This window comes from Phodopus roborovskii, unplaced genomic scaffold, assembly GCF_943737965.1.
Source record: "Phodopus roborovskii unplaced genomic scaffold, PHOROB, whole genome shotgun sequence".
Taxonomy (NCBI): Eukaryota; Metazoa; Chordata; class Mammalia; order Rodentia; family Cricetidae; genus Phodopus; species Phodopus roborovskii.
Window position 1 is genome coordinate 12,385,617 of NW_026126541.1, and position 20,557 is coordinate 12,406,173.

General features: G+C 43.3%; 1 protein-coding gene across 1 annotated transcript in view; it reads right to left on the bottom strand.

Moving 5' to 3' along the window:
- Nucleotides 1-807: 807 nt before the first annotated feature.
- The window catches only part of Cfap58 (cilia and flagella associated protein 58), a 96,277-nt gene continuing 76,527 nt past the window's right edge, over nucleotides 808-20,557 (bottom strand). Inside the window, exons 16-18 of the mRNA XM_051199709.1 lie at nucleotides 8,284-8,403; nucleotides 5,954-6,087; nucleotides 808-1,502 (exon numbers count right to left, since the gene is read on the bottom strand). Of these exons, the coding sequence (XP_051055666.1) occupies nucleotides 1,391-1,502; nucleotides 5,954-6,087; nucleotides 8,284-8,403 (366 nt within the window). The 3' untranslated portion in view covers nucleotides 808-1,390. The remainder of the gene's footprint in view (nucleotides 1,503-5,953; nucleotides 6,088-8,283; nucleotides 8,404-20,557) is intronic.

A 20,557-nucleotide genomic window follows, 5' to 3' on the forward strand; every position in this document is an offset into this window, starting at 1 on the left:
AGAGAAATCTAGGAAGTCCTGTTTTCCTGTACCATCTGAACAAACGTCTTGGGTCATGCTCCCGACCATGGGAATCACGGTCATGAACACAAATGGCATTTTCTAATATTTCACTTACATTGTGTGGTAAGCTTTCTTGTCAGGACCACCAGCACGCAAATAATGACTTATTATTAGTTATAAAAGCTTGGCCTTAGCTTAGGCTTAACTATCTCTTATAACTTAATTAACCTGTGCCTATTAGTCTATGTTCTATCACATGGCTCAGTCCCGTATGTCTGACTTGTTCAATGTTCTACTGGCATCTCCCTCTGACTTCCTCTCTTTCCTCTAGAAGTCCCACCTATCCTCTCCTACCTAGCTATTGGTTCTTTATTACACCAATCACAGCAATACATCTTCACACAGTGTACAAATAACCCACAACAACATTGTTCTTGCTCATTGCTGAGAGACTTGCTCCTAGATAATTTAAAGAATTGCAGAAATCAACTTATTGTAGGAGAGATGGCCATGATATTACCCAACGGATATTTTAACAGGTAACTGTGGACTGATGCCCACATAATTGTGGCTTTGACAAAGAGAAATCACAATGGACTCTGTGGCTCAAAATTGTGTGGCAGCCTGAGAGCCAAACAGATACTGGTGTTACAGAACTCCACTGTCAAACACAAGGCCTGCAAGCATTATGTTATGGAATCATTATGTTAAACACTTCTCTCAGTCATTTTAAACTTTAATGACATGCTCTACCAAAGCAAAGATCAAAATCTCTACAAAGATTTTTTTTATGATGAAGTATTTATTGGCATTTCTCTTCAGAATAGACTTTCCTACCCCAGGCCTGAAATGACAACTCACATGGAAATCTCTCTCTCTCTCTCTCTCAGTATACACTTTTTGAAGTCCCAGTAGTGTGTCCTGTTTTCTCATCTCATTCAATGACTTGTTAATGAGGGATAATTAAAACAGATTTCTCACTAAGAAGATGTGAGGGCATGCACTGCATTTTTTACATATAAACTATTTCGTACATACAAAAATATCTTCACGTGCTCAAAATATCTATAATAGAGAAATTAATACCCAAAGCTTCATCCATCCTGAGTTTCTAAAGCTGGTGCATTTCAAGTCAGTCAACGGGACTATAACAAAAGATCAGCTTTATGCCAAGGGCCAGCCTAATTAAAAAGCTTCAATTATAGTCTGTGAATATCCATGCTTCAAGTATGACGTTATCACTCTTACATACAGGTCATTGAAAGTTGTCCATCTCTTCCTATTCTGGAGAGCTGGGCACTGGTTTTTCTAGATATCTGTGATCTGAGGGATTTAAAAGGCCATTCTGCCACAATGTCCCAGAGCAGATTTCCTGAGCTGCTTCCAGCTACAATTTCACCTTGGATGTCTGGTTGAGGGGAAATCCACCCCCAGTAAATCGAGGGCCAGACTGCCTGGAAACTGAGAAGATGCTGTTCATGGATATTCTGTCCTTGTTTCTGTAAAAGAAAAGAGATGATTAGCCTCCTCTACATCCTTCTCCTCTTCCAAGTTTCATGTCCTCTAAGTTCCTAGGGTAAGCTAGCCACCAAAAACAACTGATTAAAGCCTCTGGCTGGAGACGAGGTGGTTGTAGAAATCTAATTAGGTGTTTTCTGACAGCATGCAGACTTATGTGGAGACAATTAGATGTGAAATATATGCCACCAATGGTGGTCCAAATATGGACAGAGGACCTCATTACAGCTCAAACACTGTGGCTTCGATGCCTTCTGACTTGTAATGATCATCCTGTTTTTAAAATATTTGTTTAGTTCCAAAGATCAGTCAGAAGAGCCTTCCTCTTGGCTCAGATACAATGACTAATTAGTCATTTATCACCTGGTACATTTCCAAATTCTCCTGGAAAGTTAGAAATATTTACTGCATGTAAGGTGTCTTCATCAAACTTGAACATCTATAAAATACAAACTCTCCTGTGACTCCAGGCACGCAATAGAAATTACTAGAAATAGTTTAAGATACAAGAAAATCTGGGGATATAAAAAAGATGATGGTATTTTTGGTAATAGATAAAAAGAATTCTGCTTAAAACAAATCTACAATGTATTTTTCAATCTGGATCCCTTTCACACATGCATGTGCACATACACACACATGCACACATAGGCACACATGCGCACACACATGCACACATGCACATACATACACTCATACATATATACACACATGTATACACATTCATGTTTACACATACACACACACACACCTTTCCTACAGAAACAGTATATTTACACAAATTACCTATTTTGAATTATAAAGGACAAAAATCAAGTGAACTTCCAAGACCAAAGTCAAATAGATAGGCCAAATACACATGATTGATCTTAGGTGAATAAATACTGACTTGGGGGGGAAAGGATCTCATCTTGCAAACTACAGGCCAGCATAAGAAGTGGAGACTAGATGACCAGGCCAGGTAAAGGTGTGTGGGCAGGACTAGTGGCTGATGGAAAGTGTGTCTGCTTAAAAGGAAAGAACCCAAAAGGCAAAAATGTTATGAGTTGCTGTTTTCGAATGGGTTCCTGCACGAGCGTGTGTGTGTGTGTGTGTGTGTGTGTGTGTGTGTGTGTGTGTGTGAAAATCCATCCACAGGGAAGACTCTAAGTTGTTCCATTTGGAAAGAACCTGTAGAGTGATGGTTAATCAACTCAGCTGCTCTTAGTAGAATTGATTTCATTACTGTGAAAACCTATCCTCCATAAATAGGACAAAAGCTGTAGCTTTGAGTGGGTCCAGAAAAAAAAGGGTTCCTTCCCGGACTTTGGCAACTTGTCTAGCTCCTGACTGGTGTTAGATGCAGGCAGACCTCACTCCCCCTTCCCTGCACCCCCTTGCCTTAAATAACCTGAATTTTCCTTTCTGAAGGAACTTAAGCTTAATGCTTCTGGCTTGGTCTAAGCTGACTAATGGGAATACTGTCTCCTCTACATTATCTGCTTAATGTATTTATAGACCATTGTAATGACTCCCTGCAGCCTTCTTCCTTCCAGTCCAAACCATCTCAGCACTTTTGTCCTTGCCTTTGCATATTTTCTCGAGCACCTTAATCTTTTCTGCTGTGTCCCTATGAACTCTTCTCTCCGTCTACTGACTTATGGGTGCTTCAACTTAAAGGAACTTCCAGTGAAACCCAACCCAGCTCAGAGGGCTGTGAGAGAGGACAGGCAGAAGACAAGTGGAGACAGAACTTGAAGGGCCACACTAACCAACAGGGACCTCTACAATACAGGAACCAGCTCTGAAGCTAGCAACCGTGTAGGCCATCCAACACTATAATTGCAGCTAGTGCAACCAAGGCACAGAATTTTCGTTGTTTTAAATGTAGTTAAGCTCAAAGAGGCATAATGGTATATGCTTGCAGTAGACATTGAGATGGGCTAAGCCAAAAGAGAGCAGCTCACCCTGCTGTGTGGAGTGAACTAGAGAGTAGCCAGGAAGGTCACAGAACACAGATTAGGGGCAGAGAGACTGGCTCTGTGTAAAGGGGCTTGCTGCCATGTCTGGGGACACGACAGAAGGAAAGAACTGACTCCCATAAGTTGTCCTCTGTCTTCATTCCATACTCCACGGCATGGCATGGCATGGCCAGACTCACACCCAAACCTCTGTACGCACGCGCGCACACACACACACACACACACACACACACACGCACACACACACGCGCACACACACACACGTGAATAAATAAATGTAGCTTTTTTAAGAGGTTAGGGCAAGCCACGAGCTACAGCAAAAAGTGAATTGGTTCTAGAAAGATGGTAAACCAGTTAGTCAAGCTAGCTGTTTGGAACTGTGTGAACTATACCACTGCTCTCAAGTGGAGTGTGTGACCCCTCAGAGACAAGTGGGATGATTCCCCTGTCTCAGAAAGAGTCAGAGTTTGGTCAAGCTTCTATCTTTAAATCTAAGCATTGTGTTTTACTTAATCATTACAAAAAACGACGAGGGCATGCATGTAGCCTGCAAGTTAAAATATTCTGAAGGTAACTCTGAAATGTGCAAAATAATAATAATAATAATAATAATAATAATAATAATAATAATAATAAGTTATGTGCTGGGTGTTGGTGGTGCACGCCTTTAATCCTCTGTGGAGGCAGAGAAAGGCAGATCTCTGTGAGTTCAAGGCCAGCCTGCTCTGCAGAGCTAGTTTCAGGATAGGCTTCAAAGCTACACAGAGAAACCCTGTCTCCAAAACAACAACAACAAAGTATACATATGGATACATGTAAGGGGAAAAAATAACTAAGAATCTCTTATTGTCAGAGTGTGATCTCAAAACAAAACAAACAAACAAAAACACTGATGATCTGAGAGTTTGGCCCCTCCCTCATGAGGAACCAGCCCTAGCCCTACAGCCAACCTCAAGACACCAGAGGTGGTGTGTACCCATCTGCTCACTTACCATGTGACCTAGTTTAACCCTAGTGTTTCTACTTCAAGACTCCTTTACCCCTGATGCTCTCTCTCTCTCCTCTCTGTCCCTCTCTCCTCTCTCTCTGTCCCTCTCTTCTCTATCTCTCTCTGTCCCTCTCTTCTCTCTCTCTCTCTCTCTCTCTCTCTCTCTCTCTCTCTCTCTCTCTCTCTCTCTCTCTCTCTCTCCTGAAACTTCAGTGTGCTGAAAACCACTCCGGAAGTTTTAAGTTACAGATTTCTGAGGCTGATCCAGATATTGGGATGCAGGGATGGGGACCCTGTATTTTTAATCAATCTCACTATGGATTCAGATAGTCACAAGACCTACACGTTAGACAGACTTCTCTAAATCATGGCGGTATTTCACTCCACCAAGAAGTTGGCATCTAAATGTGGACCAGGGGAATATCCTGATTTACAAGAAGGGCAGATTTTTACTGGCAAATGAATTTGCATCCAGTTACTTTATATGCTGTTTGCTGCTAACGGACTGTAGGCAGATGCACTCAAACCATATTTCACCCTGTCCCTGAGATGTCCATGCAGATGAAATACCAAATATGACTTTCAACCCATAATGGGAGTCATTGTGGAATTAGCTGGATTAGCTTTGGCAAGGCCACACAATCAGACCAAGTTTCAAACTTCCTGACTCAACTGGGCTCCTGCCCTACCCTCCTGGGCACAGAGAAATGACAATAACAAAGCAAAGGGAACATTTGCTTCCCAGAATTTGGGCACCCCAAACCCAAAATGTCAAGCTCAGCATTTGCATCTTCATATCCTTATCTCCAGGAAGAGAAGCTGAGACCAGCCTTCCACCACAAATACTCCAGTCAATCGTCAACATGGATGATCAGAGACAGTCACGTCTGAAACATAGCATGTGTTCCCAATCACAGTGGTACTCCTGCATTATGAGAGACTACAGCCTTGTGAAGCCCTGCCCCCTCCACAAAAGTGCTGATGGTTTCAGCTATGGAAAAGATCAAGTCTCATCTGCAAACAGTGATTGCCTGGCTGTTGGCAAACTATGAGGACAGTGTGTGTGGCAGAGTAAGGGATAGCCCTCTTCCATCTGCCCCGTGCTCAGTCCATTAATGAGCAGGTGTTGCTGGGTCCCTGTTAGGTTCTTAAGGGAGGAGAGATCAACATCAGACAGTCAATTCTGATGTATTATGAACTTCTGGTTGTTTGCCCCGTGAGTCAGTTTACCCTACTGAGAGTGGCTCTGAGAAATGCATCAAACACTTTTTTTTTTTTTTTTTTTTTTTTTTTGACACGGGGTCTCACTGTGCAGCCCTGGCTGGCCTGGGACTCTCTATGTGGACGGGTCCGGCCTTGGGCTCACAGAAATCATCCTGCCTCTGCCTCCTAAGCGCTAGGAGTAAAGGCCACCACTCCCAGCTTCCTGGGATCTTCCTCTGAAACAATCAGGGAGCAGGAATAACAAGTTACTGAGTCTTACTTCTGGATGAGTTCTTTGCGTTTCTGAGCCAGGTATTTCTTCTTTAATGTCACCAGTTCATTGCCAAGTCTCTCGATCTCAAACTTGTACTCCTGGCTCTGGGATTCGTACATATTCAACTCTGATGACAGAACCTAACACGGCAGGTGAAGCAGCATTAGTGAAGGGCATACAGGGAGACCACAGCGTTTTCGGAAACATCTGCTTGACCCTGCTAACGACCATCCCAGGAGCTAAAGGTGCAGGCCACTGTCCAAGCTCACCAGCATGCTTCCACGGGCTCAGGGCACATATCTGGATATTAATCGGGCTGAGGGCCGATGACTCATAGTGAGGTGACAAATGTAAATGAAATACCATGCCATGCTTAAAAGGAGAGCTAGCAGCAGCATTCAAATGGGTCCAGACGAACGGTGGTTCAGGGAACATTATAAGTGGAGACAGGAATATTCCCAGATACACTGTCTAGGATAGCTCCCAGCCCTTTAAAATATATTCAAAAGAAAATAGCACTAGGGAGTGAGATTCTGAGGATTACGGTAAGAGCCCTTCTGAAAATATCTCACCACTGCCGCTAACTAGGCTTTCAATGTATATGTATGTGCCACGGTGGTTGTTCTGCTAAGCATCTATCAACCTTTTCATTGCATGCTCCAGGGCTATTCCCTGGCTCACACTATCTCAGCAGTGGGACCCTTTGGCTCTTAGAAGCAGGGAGCTTGGGCCCTAATGTCCAATGCAAGATCTTAATGCAAGGGAGAGGCTATAAAGGGAAACCTGACCCCCACCTTTCTCTGTGGCTGGGTTCAGTGAGTGCTGAGGGGTATGGGCTGTACCAGAGCAGGGGTGTACTCATCCAAACAGGGAATAAAGTATGCCAGTACTAAGGTGTGCTCCCCTCCAGAATCCAGGCAAGCAAAGGCAGCCAATTGCTCTAGGGGGCATGCACTCGTTGCTTTGGAGGTATTCCTAAAAGAGAGATCATCGCTTTGCCCGTTTGTCTGCTTCTGAACTCTCTCCTCTTAATTGTTGTGAACATGGTTATGGCCCTGTTGGCTGCGCAGAAGAACATGGTTTTTCATGTTGAAAGAAAACCTATCCCAGTGGTTTGATTCTTGGGAACAGAGACCCTGTTTTGAGAATTCAGATAATGGCATTGCTCTGTGGGACTTGTTCAGAATATCCCCTGCTCCTCTGCTCCAAGGTTCTGTATTTTATTCTGAGCTGAAGACAGGGGTTTCTTAGGTAAAGGACTCCCTTGGGGGGGAGGGGCATTGATGACTATCCAGGGCCAACTGTGGGAAAAACAAAGGAGGTGAGGGCTTTTCTAATTAATACTCACCCTGAGCAAACAACAACAACAAAAAAAAAAAAAAAAAACAAAAAACAAAAAACAAAAAAAAACAGGTTTTGCTTGAAATATTCTATTGTTTCAAGAAACAAAAGTAATCAAAACTGTGTGCCATTTGCAAAATTCAAATTATGTCTCATGTGAAATGAGCACTCACAGTAATTTGAAAATTAGTATTCTAATTAGGTTGGCTTCTCCTGTCCTTTTTACCTAAAGGACACAGTAATACGATGTCTTGTTTATGCAAAGATTAAGCCTACACTGTTTTATCCCCAGTAGAAGGTATGGATGATCACCCTTGTGGGGCAGGTTAGTGGCAGAAGTTAGCTGAGCTGCACAGAATACCATGGGCGTGTGTGTGTGTGTGTGTGTGTGTGTGTGCATAAAACGTCTCTGCTATTCTAAGAATAGTGACTGCTCACTCGGGAGACAAAGCTGAAAACATGGCTTGAAGATGGGCAGGTTCTGAGAAAACTTCCAAGAGGCACACAGAATAATAAAATACTCCACATCTCCAACTCAGGCTTTTGTGTCACCTGGAAAGGAATTATGTCAACAAAAATATTTTGCATGGTTTTTATCTCCCTTTCATGACTATTTACGTGATAAATGGACATGTATCAAGGCCCTGGGGACCTGTTGGTGCTTCCTAGACATTTGTTGTGGGTGGAAAGGGATAGCAGAAAGCTGCTTTGGTACAGAAATGTGCTTCAGTTTGGCAACGTTGTTTAATGTTCTTTTGGGCCATCTGAGCTGTCTAAACCATTCTGTGGCCTTCCGTGTAAGCTCTTCCTCCATTACGCTGACCCCACCCTTCCTCGGCTCCTCCCTTACTGCTCACTCTCCTCCTGTTGGGATCACGAGAGTCTAATGAAGTCTGAGAGAGGCTGCCATGGTGGGAGACTGACTCAGGGAGCAGCCCGGAGGACCCTCAAGGCAGCTGCCCCAACAACCCAGACAGAGCAGGGCCTCCCCTTACTTTCAGCTGTTTGGTCCTCTCCCGTAGTGTGTGCCGGTAGATCTGCAGCTGCTCTGCGGCCTCGGGGCCAGGCTGCCGGGCCAAGATGTGCTTCAGCTCCATATACAGCTTCTCTTTTTCCTGGAGAAAGCAGGAGCAGAAATTCAATAGCCTGTCTGAACAAGGGTAGGGACTTCTCGCCCAAAAGGCCCAGAGATCCCGGGTCTTCCTTCTAATCTACTGGGCAGTCAGTTGTACGCTGATTACATTCACTCTGGAGCTGACACACCAGTACCTGTCACAGACATATGATGTGCCCAGCACGTGGAGTCAAGTGACAAGGAACAAGACAAACACGATGAGCATCCTCTCTGTGTGGGCATTCAATCACAGGGCAGTGTTACAGGGTCAAGTGACTGCTCTCAGAGGAGGCAGGGGAAGGCTTGCATCATTTGAATGTCCTCTCTAAACATGAGTAGACACTTTCCCCATACAAAGAGAGAAGAGATTTTTTTTTAGGCCAAAATCCCATGGTGGAGCATGGTGTGGCTTTAAGAGTTTGGGTGCTCTCAGAAGGAGTTACCTTCTGACAGTGAATCTAGGGGACAAGTCAGGAGGAAGAGAGAAGAGCCCAGATCATAGTGAATCTAAGCTGCATAGGGAACCACATCTTCTGGGGAGCTGGGAACCAGGAATGAGCATGCCTGGGGTGTCTTCAGAGGGAAAAGAGCAGCAGAAGGAGGAGCAGCCCCTGGGCCTCAGGGTAGATGAAGACAGGGAAAGTTGAATCTCAGGTCCCTTAGGAGCAAACGCGGGTAGATGTGAAGATGTTAGTTGGTGTAGAATCGGTGCATTTTGGTGAGTGATTTGACAAGTTTGGAAGGAAGGAACACAGTGCCTTTGAGTCTCTGGTGCCCGCCTCTGCATGTGGGAAGGGAGGGCCATGGTGACAGAGGGGGGACAGAGCAAAGCTGGAAGATGAAGAGATGTCCCAGAGACTCAGAGAAAGAGGCTGAGGTCACACTGAGCCTGGACCATGCACACATATGGGAGCTGAAAATGAAGCCCAGAATTTGGAGGCCAAAGGGCAAGTTAGGCCAGAGCACCTAGCTCCCTGAGATAAGTAACAAACAAGGAATGGGTATGGAACAGAGTGAAAAAAATATAGAAAATCTAAAGGGGACCAACTCAGAGTCCCTCAAAGCAAAGCAGATGCCTTAGGAATAGGAGAGATGGCTAGGTGTTGGTAGTGTACTCCTTTAATCCCAGCACTCAGGAGGCAGAGGCAGGTGGATCTCTGTGAGTTCGAGGACAGCCTGGTCTACAAAAGCCAGTTCCAGGACAGCTTCCAAAGCAATACAGAGAAACTCTGTCTTGAAAAACCAAGAAGGAGGAGGGAAGGAGGAGGAGGGAAGGAAGGAAGAAAGGAAGGAAGGAAGGAAGGAAAGAGGAGACAGGAGATGGTGTGGGTAGTCATCAAATGAGACAAAGAGAAGAAACCAGGCAACCTCAGACAAACCTGAGGTAAACTGAAGGCACCAAGCAAACACATGACCTCACTCAGGCTGGTTGCAGTGAGGTACAGGAATCAAAATAACACACATGGAAGAGAGCACCTCAAGAAACATGAGAATGTGGGGGGGGGAGGCATAAGGAGACAGCTTAAGAGATGGACAGAAATCCCAGGAAAACGGGGGCAAGCATATTGTTTCCCAGGATCCAAAAGTGCACCAGCCTTTCATAGCTTTATGCAAACAATAAACAGTACAGAATTCTCACTGCAGCCTGGAGTTTAATCACTGGTGGTAAGTTTTCCAATCCTTAATCTAGAGGTGTTACACTTGAATACAGCGTGTTCCGGCATCACGCCCCAATTCTAGATGCGCACATGCATGGAGTGGAGTAAACGGAACAAGCATTAATGAAGGCTGTGCGCTCACTGGTCGCCCAGTGCTAGGATTTCCTGTAGGTAATTATGCTAATGTGGAAACCATGATAAGTGCAAGCCCTCGTGTTAACTAGAACACACAGTCACGTGGAAACTGATCTCTGCCTAGAGCGATGTAACCTTGGTATTGTCACCCAATGACCTGTTTTTACCAGAGCACGCACATAACATCCATTTTTAAAATAGGAAAAATCCATCATCATGCATTGTTACCATTTGATTTTGGTTCCTCCTTTCTCCTGACCAAATTGAGAAATTTTATTATTAAAAACCTAGCTCAATCTACAGACTAGTGTTTGTGGCTTCAAAACTAGGTGAATGGAATTAACTGTCTCCATAAACGCACACACCAAACAAACAAAAAGCTGCCTTGTATTATTCCAGAAGCGACAAGGAAACCCTGGAGCCCACATTAAGGAGAACACAGACAAACAGAATTAGAGAGGGGGTGACCTTCCTTTGTCATATAACCCTCCTGTCACACTTTCCAATATGGTCTTTGCAGTAAATGGATATAGCAAGCAGAGAACGACATCAGGAGGTGAGTTTACTTTCTATAGCCTCTTAACACCTTCTCTGTTGGAAAAATAACACTTCTGACAAGGCTCCCAGATTCAATTCGGAGAGGCTGAGACCTGTGTGGGGCAGCCCGTGAAACTGTTCTGTTCATTTCTTTCGGCTCACCTTGCTTTCTTCCAGACACATAAAGAGGGTTGAGAAGTAAAGAACCCCGTGATGACGAAGAGAAAACAATCTGGCTGGGGATAGAATGGTGTCTTGGCTGAAAAGACCATCTGACTCCAAGAGCCATGAACTATTTCCCATGTGTAATGTTTTTCAATTACTTGTGCTCAGCTGGGAGTCAGGACACAGAGAAGGAAGTTTGGGAGTCGTTACCTCGCTTCAGAGGGGGAAATGTCAAAGTCAAAAGGGACCAATAACATCCAAAGTCTCTCCCCAAGCATATAGCTTGCTATCCAAGCATCACTTTCCCTATAATTCAGGGGCTTAAAGACACACTGTTTCATGGATGGGGCGGGGAATTGGGATCAAACTAAGCTACAAAATTCCGGGAGCGCTCAATAACATCAATAAAAGAATCAAGCCAGAAGGTGAATTGGGCCCAAAACCACCACAAACTAAATGTCTAGGGAAAAGATGACTCAAGCCCTCCATCTTCTCTCCCACATTGTCTGAGTGGGCCCTGCCTATGCACCTATCTTTTGATGCAGAGTGAATGAAATTTTACTCCACCACATCCAGCTTTGTTTCTAAAAGTATTAAATGAATCGTAATGGATTTGTCCTAAAGATTAGCTGGGCGTTGGCTGGAGAGATGGCTCAGTGGTTAAGAGCACTTCTGGCAGAGGACCCAGGTTCATCACTTACACAACTGCTTACAACCAATCAGTCCCAGAGAATCCAGTGCCTTCTTCTGGACTCAACTGGCATCAGAAATACACACAGGGCACATGCATACACACTGGAAAACATCCATATGTACTGTCAGATAAAATTTTTTCCTGTAAAAAAGCTTACATACTATAAAAATAAATCTTTTAAAAAGAAAAAGAAAAGGAACTGAACAACTGGACAGAGAAGGACCCACAGGTCTGAAGAAAAGTGAGGGAAACCAGGAAAACCAACTATTCAAAAACCAGAGTCCTGAGAATTACATCACCTGAGGTAAGTGGTACATACGTATGTGTGTCTGCAGTGCGTGGAAGAATACCAGAGGAAGCCGGGTGCTGACACATAGGAGCAGAGCAGGAGGAGCGAGGCCATGGCAGGTAATGGTGGGGGCCAGGTCAGTCTGTGTGGCATTGGGTCTATACTCATGAAAGAAAACCCGACTGGGGCAATCAAAGTGACGTCTGGTCATCATTAACATTCTAGCCATGTATGTCATACAAATTTGTGTTTGGGGAGAACGTGCTGGTAATTTAGACAAATATGGAGAGTTTGATGGATTGACAGTCTTCAGCACGATTGTCTTCCAATTTATTTCTCTCCTAACCCTCTACAAGGTCCAACCAAGCTCTTCAAACATTGTGCAATGGTGTGTATAATAACCCCATTTAGAGACAAAGCATGCAATTCTATTATAAAGAAAATCTATCTTATGCAACAGAGACTCATTAGCTGTCCGATGTATATTGTCTCCATAAGCCAGCCCCAGCAGAACCAGCTGTCTCATAATACATAGCCTGTCCCTCTTCATTAAGCCACATCCATTTCTCTTTAAACCTAGTCAATTAATTTGTCACTTGGTTAGCAGCTCCATATGTCAATGAAACATCATAAGAAAAATCATAAATACTTTATTTCCTCACCAACAAACGGTTGCATCTTTTGGTTTCCCTTTCTTATTTATTCAGAGTTTTTATAGTGTGCATCAACATTACTTGACAGCATGCTTTAGTCTTTAAGTTAGTTTATGAACAGCCATAGTGGGAAAAAGCTACACTATTCATACTAAAAGACTGGCTTTCTCTTTGACTGAGCTTATCTTGAGACTAACCACACTATTGTCATGCTGAAGCTGATATCCTCCTCCCTGACATTTCACCCCCTCTATGGGAGAGATCATTGGGCACCATTATAGAGTATCTGGCTGCAGGAGGTTGCGCCAAGTTACAGGGAATAACCACACAGTGTATTGCTAGATCTGCTAGGTGCACTGTTAACAATTAATAGTGTGTATGCCCAACAGTGGTATTGCAGGGTCTTGAGGTAGGTTGATCCCTAATTTTCTGAGAAATCGCCATAGTGATTTCTACAGCAGCTGTACAAGCTTGCACTCCCACCAGCAGTGGAGGAGTGTTCCCCTTCCTCCACATCCTCCCCAGCATAAGCTGTCATTGGTGTTTTGTAATCTTAAACATTCTGACAGGTATAAGATGGAATCTCAGAGTTGTTTTGATTTGCATTTCTCTGATGATTAAGAATGTTGAGCATTTACTTAACTGTCTTTCTGCCATTTGAGAGTGCCCAAAGGCACAATTATACCATAAGGACATTTTCTCAATTATGTTCATAGCAACATTATTCATAATAACCAGATCTCAGAAACAACCTTAGATGACCCTACACTGAAGAATGGATAAAGAAAATGTGGTATAGTTACACAATGGAGTACTACTCAGTGGTAAGAAACAATGGCATCCTAAAATTTGCAGGCAAATGGACAAAAACAAACAAACAAACATCCTGGATGTGGTTATCCAGACATAGTATGTATTCACTCATAAGTGGATACCAGACATAAAGCAGAATATACCCAACCTACAATCCACAACCCAGAGAAGCTAGAACCCTCTTCCAGAAACAGATGGAAGCAAGATGCAGAAGTCCACAACTAACCACTGGGTCGAGCTCCTGGAGTACAATCAAAGTAAGGGAGGAGCGATAATATGAACAAAGGAGTCAAGACCATGATGTGAAACCCACAGAATCATTTAACCCAAGCTAGTGAGAGATCACTGACTCCTGTCTGACAAATGGGGAATTTGAATAAAACCAAACTAGACTCCCTTAATAGAGGTGACAATGGTGTGACTGGGACAATATATGAGGTCACTGGCAGTGGGTCCAAGATCTAACACTAATGCACAGACTGACTTAGTGGAGCCCATTCAAGATGGAGAGATACCATGCCCAGCCTAATCACAGGGATGTGGGGGATGGAGAGGTGCCTTGGTCCTGCCTCAACTAGATGATGGGACAGACTTAGTAGACTTCCTAGGGGAGGTCTTACCCTCTCCGAGGAGCATAAGGGAGGTGGGATAAGGGGAATGTAAGGGGGAGCAGGAGGAGAGAAGGGAGGGGGAACTGGGATTGGAATGTTAAAAAAATAAGTTAAGAAAAATGGGGGGAGGGGTAGAAATAATAGAGGTCGGGGAGGTGGCTTGGCAGTTCCCAGAGCAGGTGTGGTAATCCATCTGTAATTACAGCACTGGGAAGGCTGAGACAGGAAATCCCGAGGGAGATAGTTAGCTAGACTCTCATCAGGGGACTCTGGGTTCAACTGATAGACCCTGCCTCAATGAATAAGGAGGAAGACTACCGCCTTCAGTTTAGGCACTTCACAGGTATGTCCATATATGTCCACATATACTGCGCACACATGTGCACCCACATACATTCAAACATGCAGACATACACAGGAACACACACTGCATATATACACGTGAAAAGGAAAGAACTGAAAAAAATGAACTATAACTTCAGATAATGCTGTCGTCACTTGGTGGCAGTTCACAACCTCAGCTGGAAACTCAAGATAAACGATCACTGAGAACTCCTCCAGCATCTGTAGATTACCGGTCAGTAAGTTAAAAATCTGCATTGTGAACAGTGTGTGTTAGTAAGAGCGAGTTCTATAGTAGCCACGACTGAGAGGGAGAGGCTGAGCTGCTCTCAGGACCCCTTTACCTCCCCAGCCGTGGCTTTATGATCGCTGTTTGTAATCTCTGTCTTTTGCTTTGCAACTTCGGCTGGAAACAAGGTAGTTCACGTTCAACAACGAGCTCCAGTGCCTCTTTTCCTCGGCTCGCCTGCTCAAAGCAGTAACTGACCTAGAGGATCTAATTTATTCTGTTTTCATCCCAGTCTATGTTTGGCAAATGTCAGTGCCTGATTCTGTTCACCCTGGAACCATCCATTTTCCTGCCCAAGAGCTGGGAATTTTTGGCTTTCCCCACCTTAATGAACTAGCTGATGTACAGCTTTCCTCCTGGCTAAAGGTGGACACTGATCTGCCCCACCAGGGCAGAAACCATCCATGTAGACCAACCAACTCCTCTAAGGACAGATGTGTGTGCTTTCCTCTTAATTATAGGCTTACCTGGCAGACTGAAAATACAGTGAATTAAGAAATAAAAAATACTATAACCACTGCTTCTAAAAACACCTCCTTCACAGAATATTCAGAAACAGAAATGCCGATTTTCTGGATGTTAGCGGTCACCGTGTACCTAACTCCCACACCTGAACTTTGAGATCAGAACTGTGACAGAGCTCTCTGTGTCCTTCACACCTACTCTTGTGTTTCAATCATTTTGGGTGCTCAGTAATTAGGCCCACTGCAATTACAGTGACACCATTCTATGCCCCCCATATTCTACAGAATTCTTCAACAGAGATATGGCTGTATTTGTGCTGAGAATTCGTCTTGAATCACCTGAGACCTCTGGATGACATCCTCTGGTGGGCAGAGCTTGCACACTGCATGTCGCTCGGTGGTGCTGTGAGCCTCAGCACAGTGAACTCGGGGTTTTCATAGCGTCTATTTGTGCGTGGTTCAGGAAAATACTTTATGTGCAACCTTGATCTCCTCATTAAATGATTTTAGAGGTTTCTAATAGTTCTGTTTCTGACACATTTTTGAAATTCATATGACTTGTAAATGTATTCAAATTAATTGGCTCTGATAACATGAATGTGCGTGTGCACACTGATGGTGTCAGCAGGAAAAAGCAAGGGTAAGTCTTAAGCTGCTTTTGTCAATTAAGTAATGTGTTGACTTTCTAACAATGTTCTTAAACACAGAAATCCTGATCTCACACATAACTCTCCCAGAATTGAAAAAGTACATTTTTTTTTTTTTTTTTTTTTTTTTTTTTTGCCTTTTGGCTTAAAAAATGTATTTATTTTCTTGGTTTCAGTTATTTTTCTATTTCCCTCACACCAATCCACAATTCTTAATAAGGTATCAAGTTAGATTTAATTTTTAAGCAAATTACCCCCCCCCCATATGAAGGCAGGTCCAGAAAGAACCCTGCCTAGAGTATCTGAAAATGCCTGTTTTCATTAGTAGGAAAGTGAATTAGGAAGTCTGTAAACACATTACGTTTCTGCATGGCTTTAGAAAAGGAAAACTAATGGCTGGTGGCTTGAGGCTTTCTCATTTATTGGCTTTATAAGGAAAATGTCAGTAAAACTGAACCCTGGGTCCATCTTGTTTATGATGCCATGAAGTGGCAAAGCCGCCTGGAGGTAGGAGATGGTAGAATTGGGGGTGACTCCCCCAGTAACTCCCTGTTCCTGTTACTTCCTGGGTTTCAGCTTCCCGTGTGGCTGAGTGCGTGTCTTAAGAGGCATTTGAGAAATTTGCATGTGCTGACCTTCACCATGTTTACAACATTTGGAAAAATGCTTCTGATAAACCCAACACAAACTTTCAAGAAGAATCTTTCTGTAAAGGGTTTTATTTACAAAATACAAACAAGTGTTTGTGAGCTTCGCACACAAGGTAGGGTTACCTACCTAGGCCAGCCTGCCCTTTGTTAGCTGAGGCTGCTTGCCTGAGTCATCTTTGAACCTTACATAGCAATTGTGGGAGGAATTGGCAACCATTAAAACATGATAGTGTTGACTTTTCATAAAACTATTAAGGAAACAATCCAGAGGAATCCAAGGCAAGAATACCAGGTCCCCAAATACACAGAAGGTGTAATGTTCAGTGCATAGACAGATTTGTCAGCAGAGTTGACACAGGAGAGACACCAGGTGTGTCTTACATGTTAGTAACCACAATAACAGAATAGGAGTATTTGCATTTATGGGCCATAAAACACCTTTGCTACCAAAGGAAAGATTTAAGCAATAAAGTCCTTTGCAGTCAGTCCATTTGAAATGTGTTCATTGCTCCTAGAGGATTGTTTCTAAAATATACCCAAACGCTATGCAGGAATTTGACACAAGGAAGGTAGTTGTTATTGATGATCTTGTTAGACTGATGGTATCCAAGCTCATCGCCATCCATAAGTGGTGCCCATAGTTCATCATCTTCATAAACCATTTTTGTTTTCTTACTGCTTGTTCACTCAATTGCTTGTTTGCTTTTTTGATGACAGGATTTCATGTGGTGCCTCCTCTTGGGAATTTTGTTGCTATAAAATTTGGCATCAGGAAGAGGATTACTGGGTCCCAACCCTCATAGCTGAACGTTGGATTCCAAACACAAAGTAATAGAAAAGGGGAGAGGGGATAAAAAAAAATAAAATAAAAGGATTCATGGTCAAAGGTCAGAGGGTCAGGTCGCCAAGAAGATGAGAGCAGTTCTGTCCCAAGCTATGGGATTTTTTTTAACACTTCTAAGACTTCCAGGGTGGGTAACATTTTGGCTGACCCATCTCATTTTTTATTGTTCTTGCTTGTCTAAAAATTCCATACATTCTGGTTGCCACTGGCAATTGATGGCAATTGGGAAAGGGAGCTCTGTCATCTTTAGGGATGTGGCCTCACCCCACAATTTGGTAGGTTCTGCACTGAGCAGGACTCCCTGGGGTTTTGTTTTTGTTTTTAAGCACATAAATTTGGGAAGGAAAGATGGCTTGGGGGGGCGGGGCAAGGGAAAAGTTGAAGGAGAAAGTGGGGAGTGTGTGATCATGGTGATTATGTTTTAATTCAATGGAATTGATTGCTCAAAAAATTTCCTCTGGGGGCTGTGCTCTGTGGTTAAAAGCACTTGCTTTTCCAGAGGACACAAATTTAGATTCCAGCACCAGTGAAAGATGGCTCACAACTGACTTGCAACTCTAGATCCAACATCCTCTTCTGACCTCCAAGAGTATACACACACACACACACACACACACACACACACACACACACACACACACACCACTCAATATACACAATAGAATTGTGGGGGTCTTGCTTTACCCTTTTATAAAGAGATAAAGCTGGCATTTGAAGATGTGCACAAACCGTCTCCTTGGGGGACTTCAGCACACACAGACAAGAAGCATCTAAAGGGGAAGAGAATTTGACTAAAACATTAAGTCACCTAATCATTCTGAGAAAGAAAAACTGAAACTGAAGAATGCATGCCTAGTTGACTGTTGTTTTACTTTTCAACTGTGTTTTAAAAGAACTGACCAAAAGAAAACAAGAAAGCTTTCTCATGTAATAGATTTTACTGGGCCTTTGTTGCTGAAAGTTTGTTTGCTCTAGCTCCAGGGACTCCACCTGGGGCTTTGAGCATATAAGGGAAGCACTTCTCCTGAACTGTACCCTTGGCCCTCTTTGGTATGTTTCATGTTGAGAACCATCTCTCCAATGAGCCCAGCAGGGCTTAAACTTCAGATCCAGCTGCCTCAGCCACCTAAGTAGCTGGGATTCCGGTCTGTGCCACTAACCCAGGGCTTAAAAGTAAGTTTTTGAGCCAGGTGATGGTGGCACATGCCTTTAATCCCAGCACTTGGGAGGTAGAGGTAGGTAGGTCTCTGAGTTCAAAGCCAGCCTTGCCTACAGAGTGAGTTCCAGGATATCCAGAGCCACACAGAGAAATCCTGTCTTGAAAAACAATAATAATAATTTTGATGAGATTTGTTTCCCCTGTAAAACTGAACTAAAATTTATTTTTAAAACTGTCTCATAACAGAATTTATACTGCAACTGTAGCAATGCATGACTTGAAACAAATAACTAAGACAATTACTAATAGTCATAGTTATAATAATGAACCATGAGCTTGTGAGATGTGTGTTATTTTAAGCTACTAGATATTTACAGCAATTTCCAGGGGATCTGTAGATAACTAATACAGACATCTTCACTTTTATCCCTAAAACAGTATCATATGGTTGTAGACTTCATTTTCCCAAGTATAAAACAATGCTGAACTTTTTTCAAGCTTGTTCCCCATTTTTGTTTCTTCTCGTGGCCTGACAGTTCTAGACAGGAGAAATGTGGGTGTAACTATCTCTAAGGATAGCAAGTGACTCTGTCCGCAATTATAGGCAGTAGGAAGCCAATGAGAAATGTCTCTTCAGATGCCATTTCCCTCTCTTACTGCAGAGTAGCTTTTCACTATTGATCTGTAATTGTTTATACGTGCTGGAGAGATACATTTTATGCCTTAACTTTCTTTATGATTTCCCTGAAGGAACAGACGGTCTTAATTTTAGTGTAGTAAGATTTAGCTATAATTTCTTTTATGGTTAATGCTTTCCGTGTTTCATTTAAGTTCTCTGGCCAAGTGTTTTTAAAAGATTTCTTTCAGTAGAAATATTCAAAGGCTTCATTAATTTCTTACAGATCTCTTTCCAGCTCCTGGATCTTTAACACCATCCTCCATCTGCACTTAGACTCTTAATTTGTCCTCTTTCCACCAGATTCTGCTTTGTCATCGACTCTGAACATGATTCCAACATTTTCCTAGCAGCACCTATGTTGGCATCATGGTGCATGACATCTAGATTATAATTTTACCTTCAACTGTTTTGCATTGTATTTTCCTTGTACGCTTGGGTTGTAATGTGAGTGGATAATCCCGTTGAATGACAGCTATCAAAGCAGTCAACACAGGTAATTGAAGCTGGTAGTGACAGGAAAGCAGGGACAAGGCTACGAGAAAGCTTGTTAGTGACTGTAAGTGATGAAGTACTCGAGTCCATGAACATTATCACAATTTAGGAAAACTGGGCAAAGAATACCAGGCAGGGGAAGGAGGTAAGAGAGGCCAATCCACCCTTACACAGAACCAGTGTGACAGATATGCCAGGCACAGCGTACACTTTGCATGTGGTATTTCATCAACTGGGCACTGTGTTCCAGATGAGGGGGATGAAGCTAAGACTTGTGGTACCCTTCCCAAGGGACACTGCTGAGCAGTGGAGCCAATCATGGAGCTGTCCAGCTACAAATGGAGAGGTTCTGGTTAGGATGAAAACGTGATTTTTTTTCCTTGTTCTCAGCCACTACATGAGAAAGGAGAGCAATTCAAAGCAAGGCACAGGAGTGAGAATGTGAGCATTTAAAAGTACCCAGAGAACAGCCCCAGGTGGTTCAAGCCAGGGGGCGTGCAAGAAGGGCTGTACCAGCTTGCTAGACTATAGAGGAGGATTGCATGTGTCTCTGCGGACACAAGATGGGTGTATCTTTAATTCTAGGAAGTAGGGAGCTATAGACATTTCTTGGTGTTAATATTACCCTTATATTAATAGCGCAATACATTACCTCTGTACTGCTCTCATGAGTAATTTATAGCCTGAAACATATATAAGTCAGAACAGATAAAAATGCATATACCTATAGATACTCTAGTATTTTCTTCTAGCAGTGGGTTGTCTCGGGTGCTCTCGGACCACAGAAGGGTTGTGAATGGAGACAATACAAAACAATGCAAAAGGCTGCAGACAGATGCAAGAGTCCGTGTGAATGGAACCAGCTGGAATGGAGGGAGAGCGGAGGGGTTGGAGTCGTTCTGCATTTCAAGTTATGGAGCTTAGAAAGGATGCCACCCCATAAATGTTCACAGCAGGCCAGGGAGAAGGCAATGCCTGGCAGAAGAGGGTGTCTGGGATGAACGAAGCAGTACTGTACGAGTACCAAGAAATCT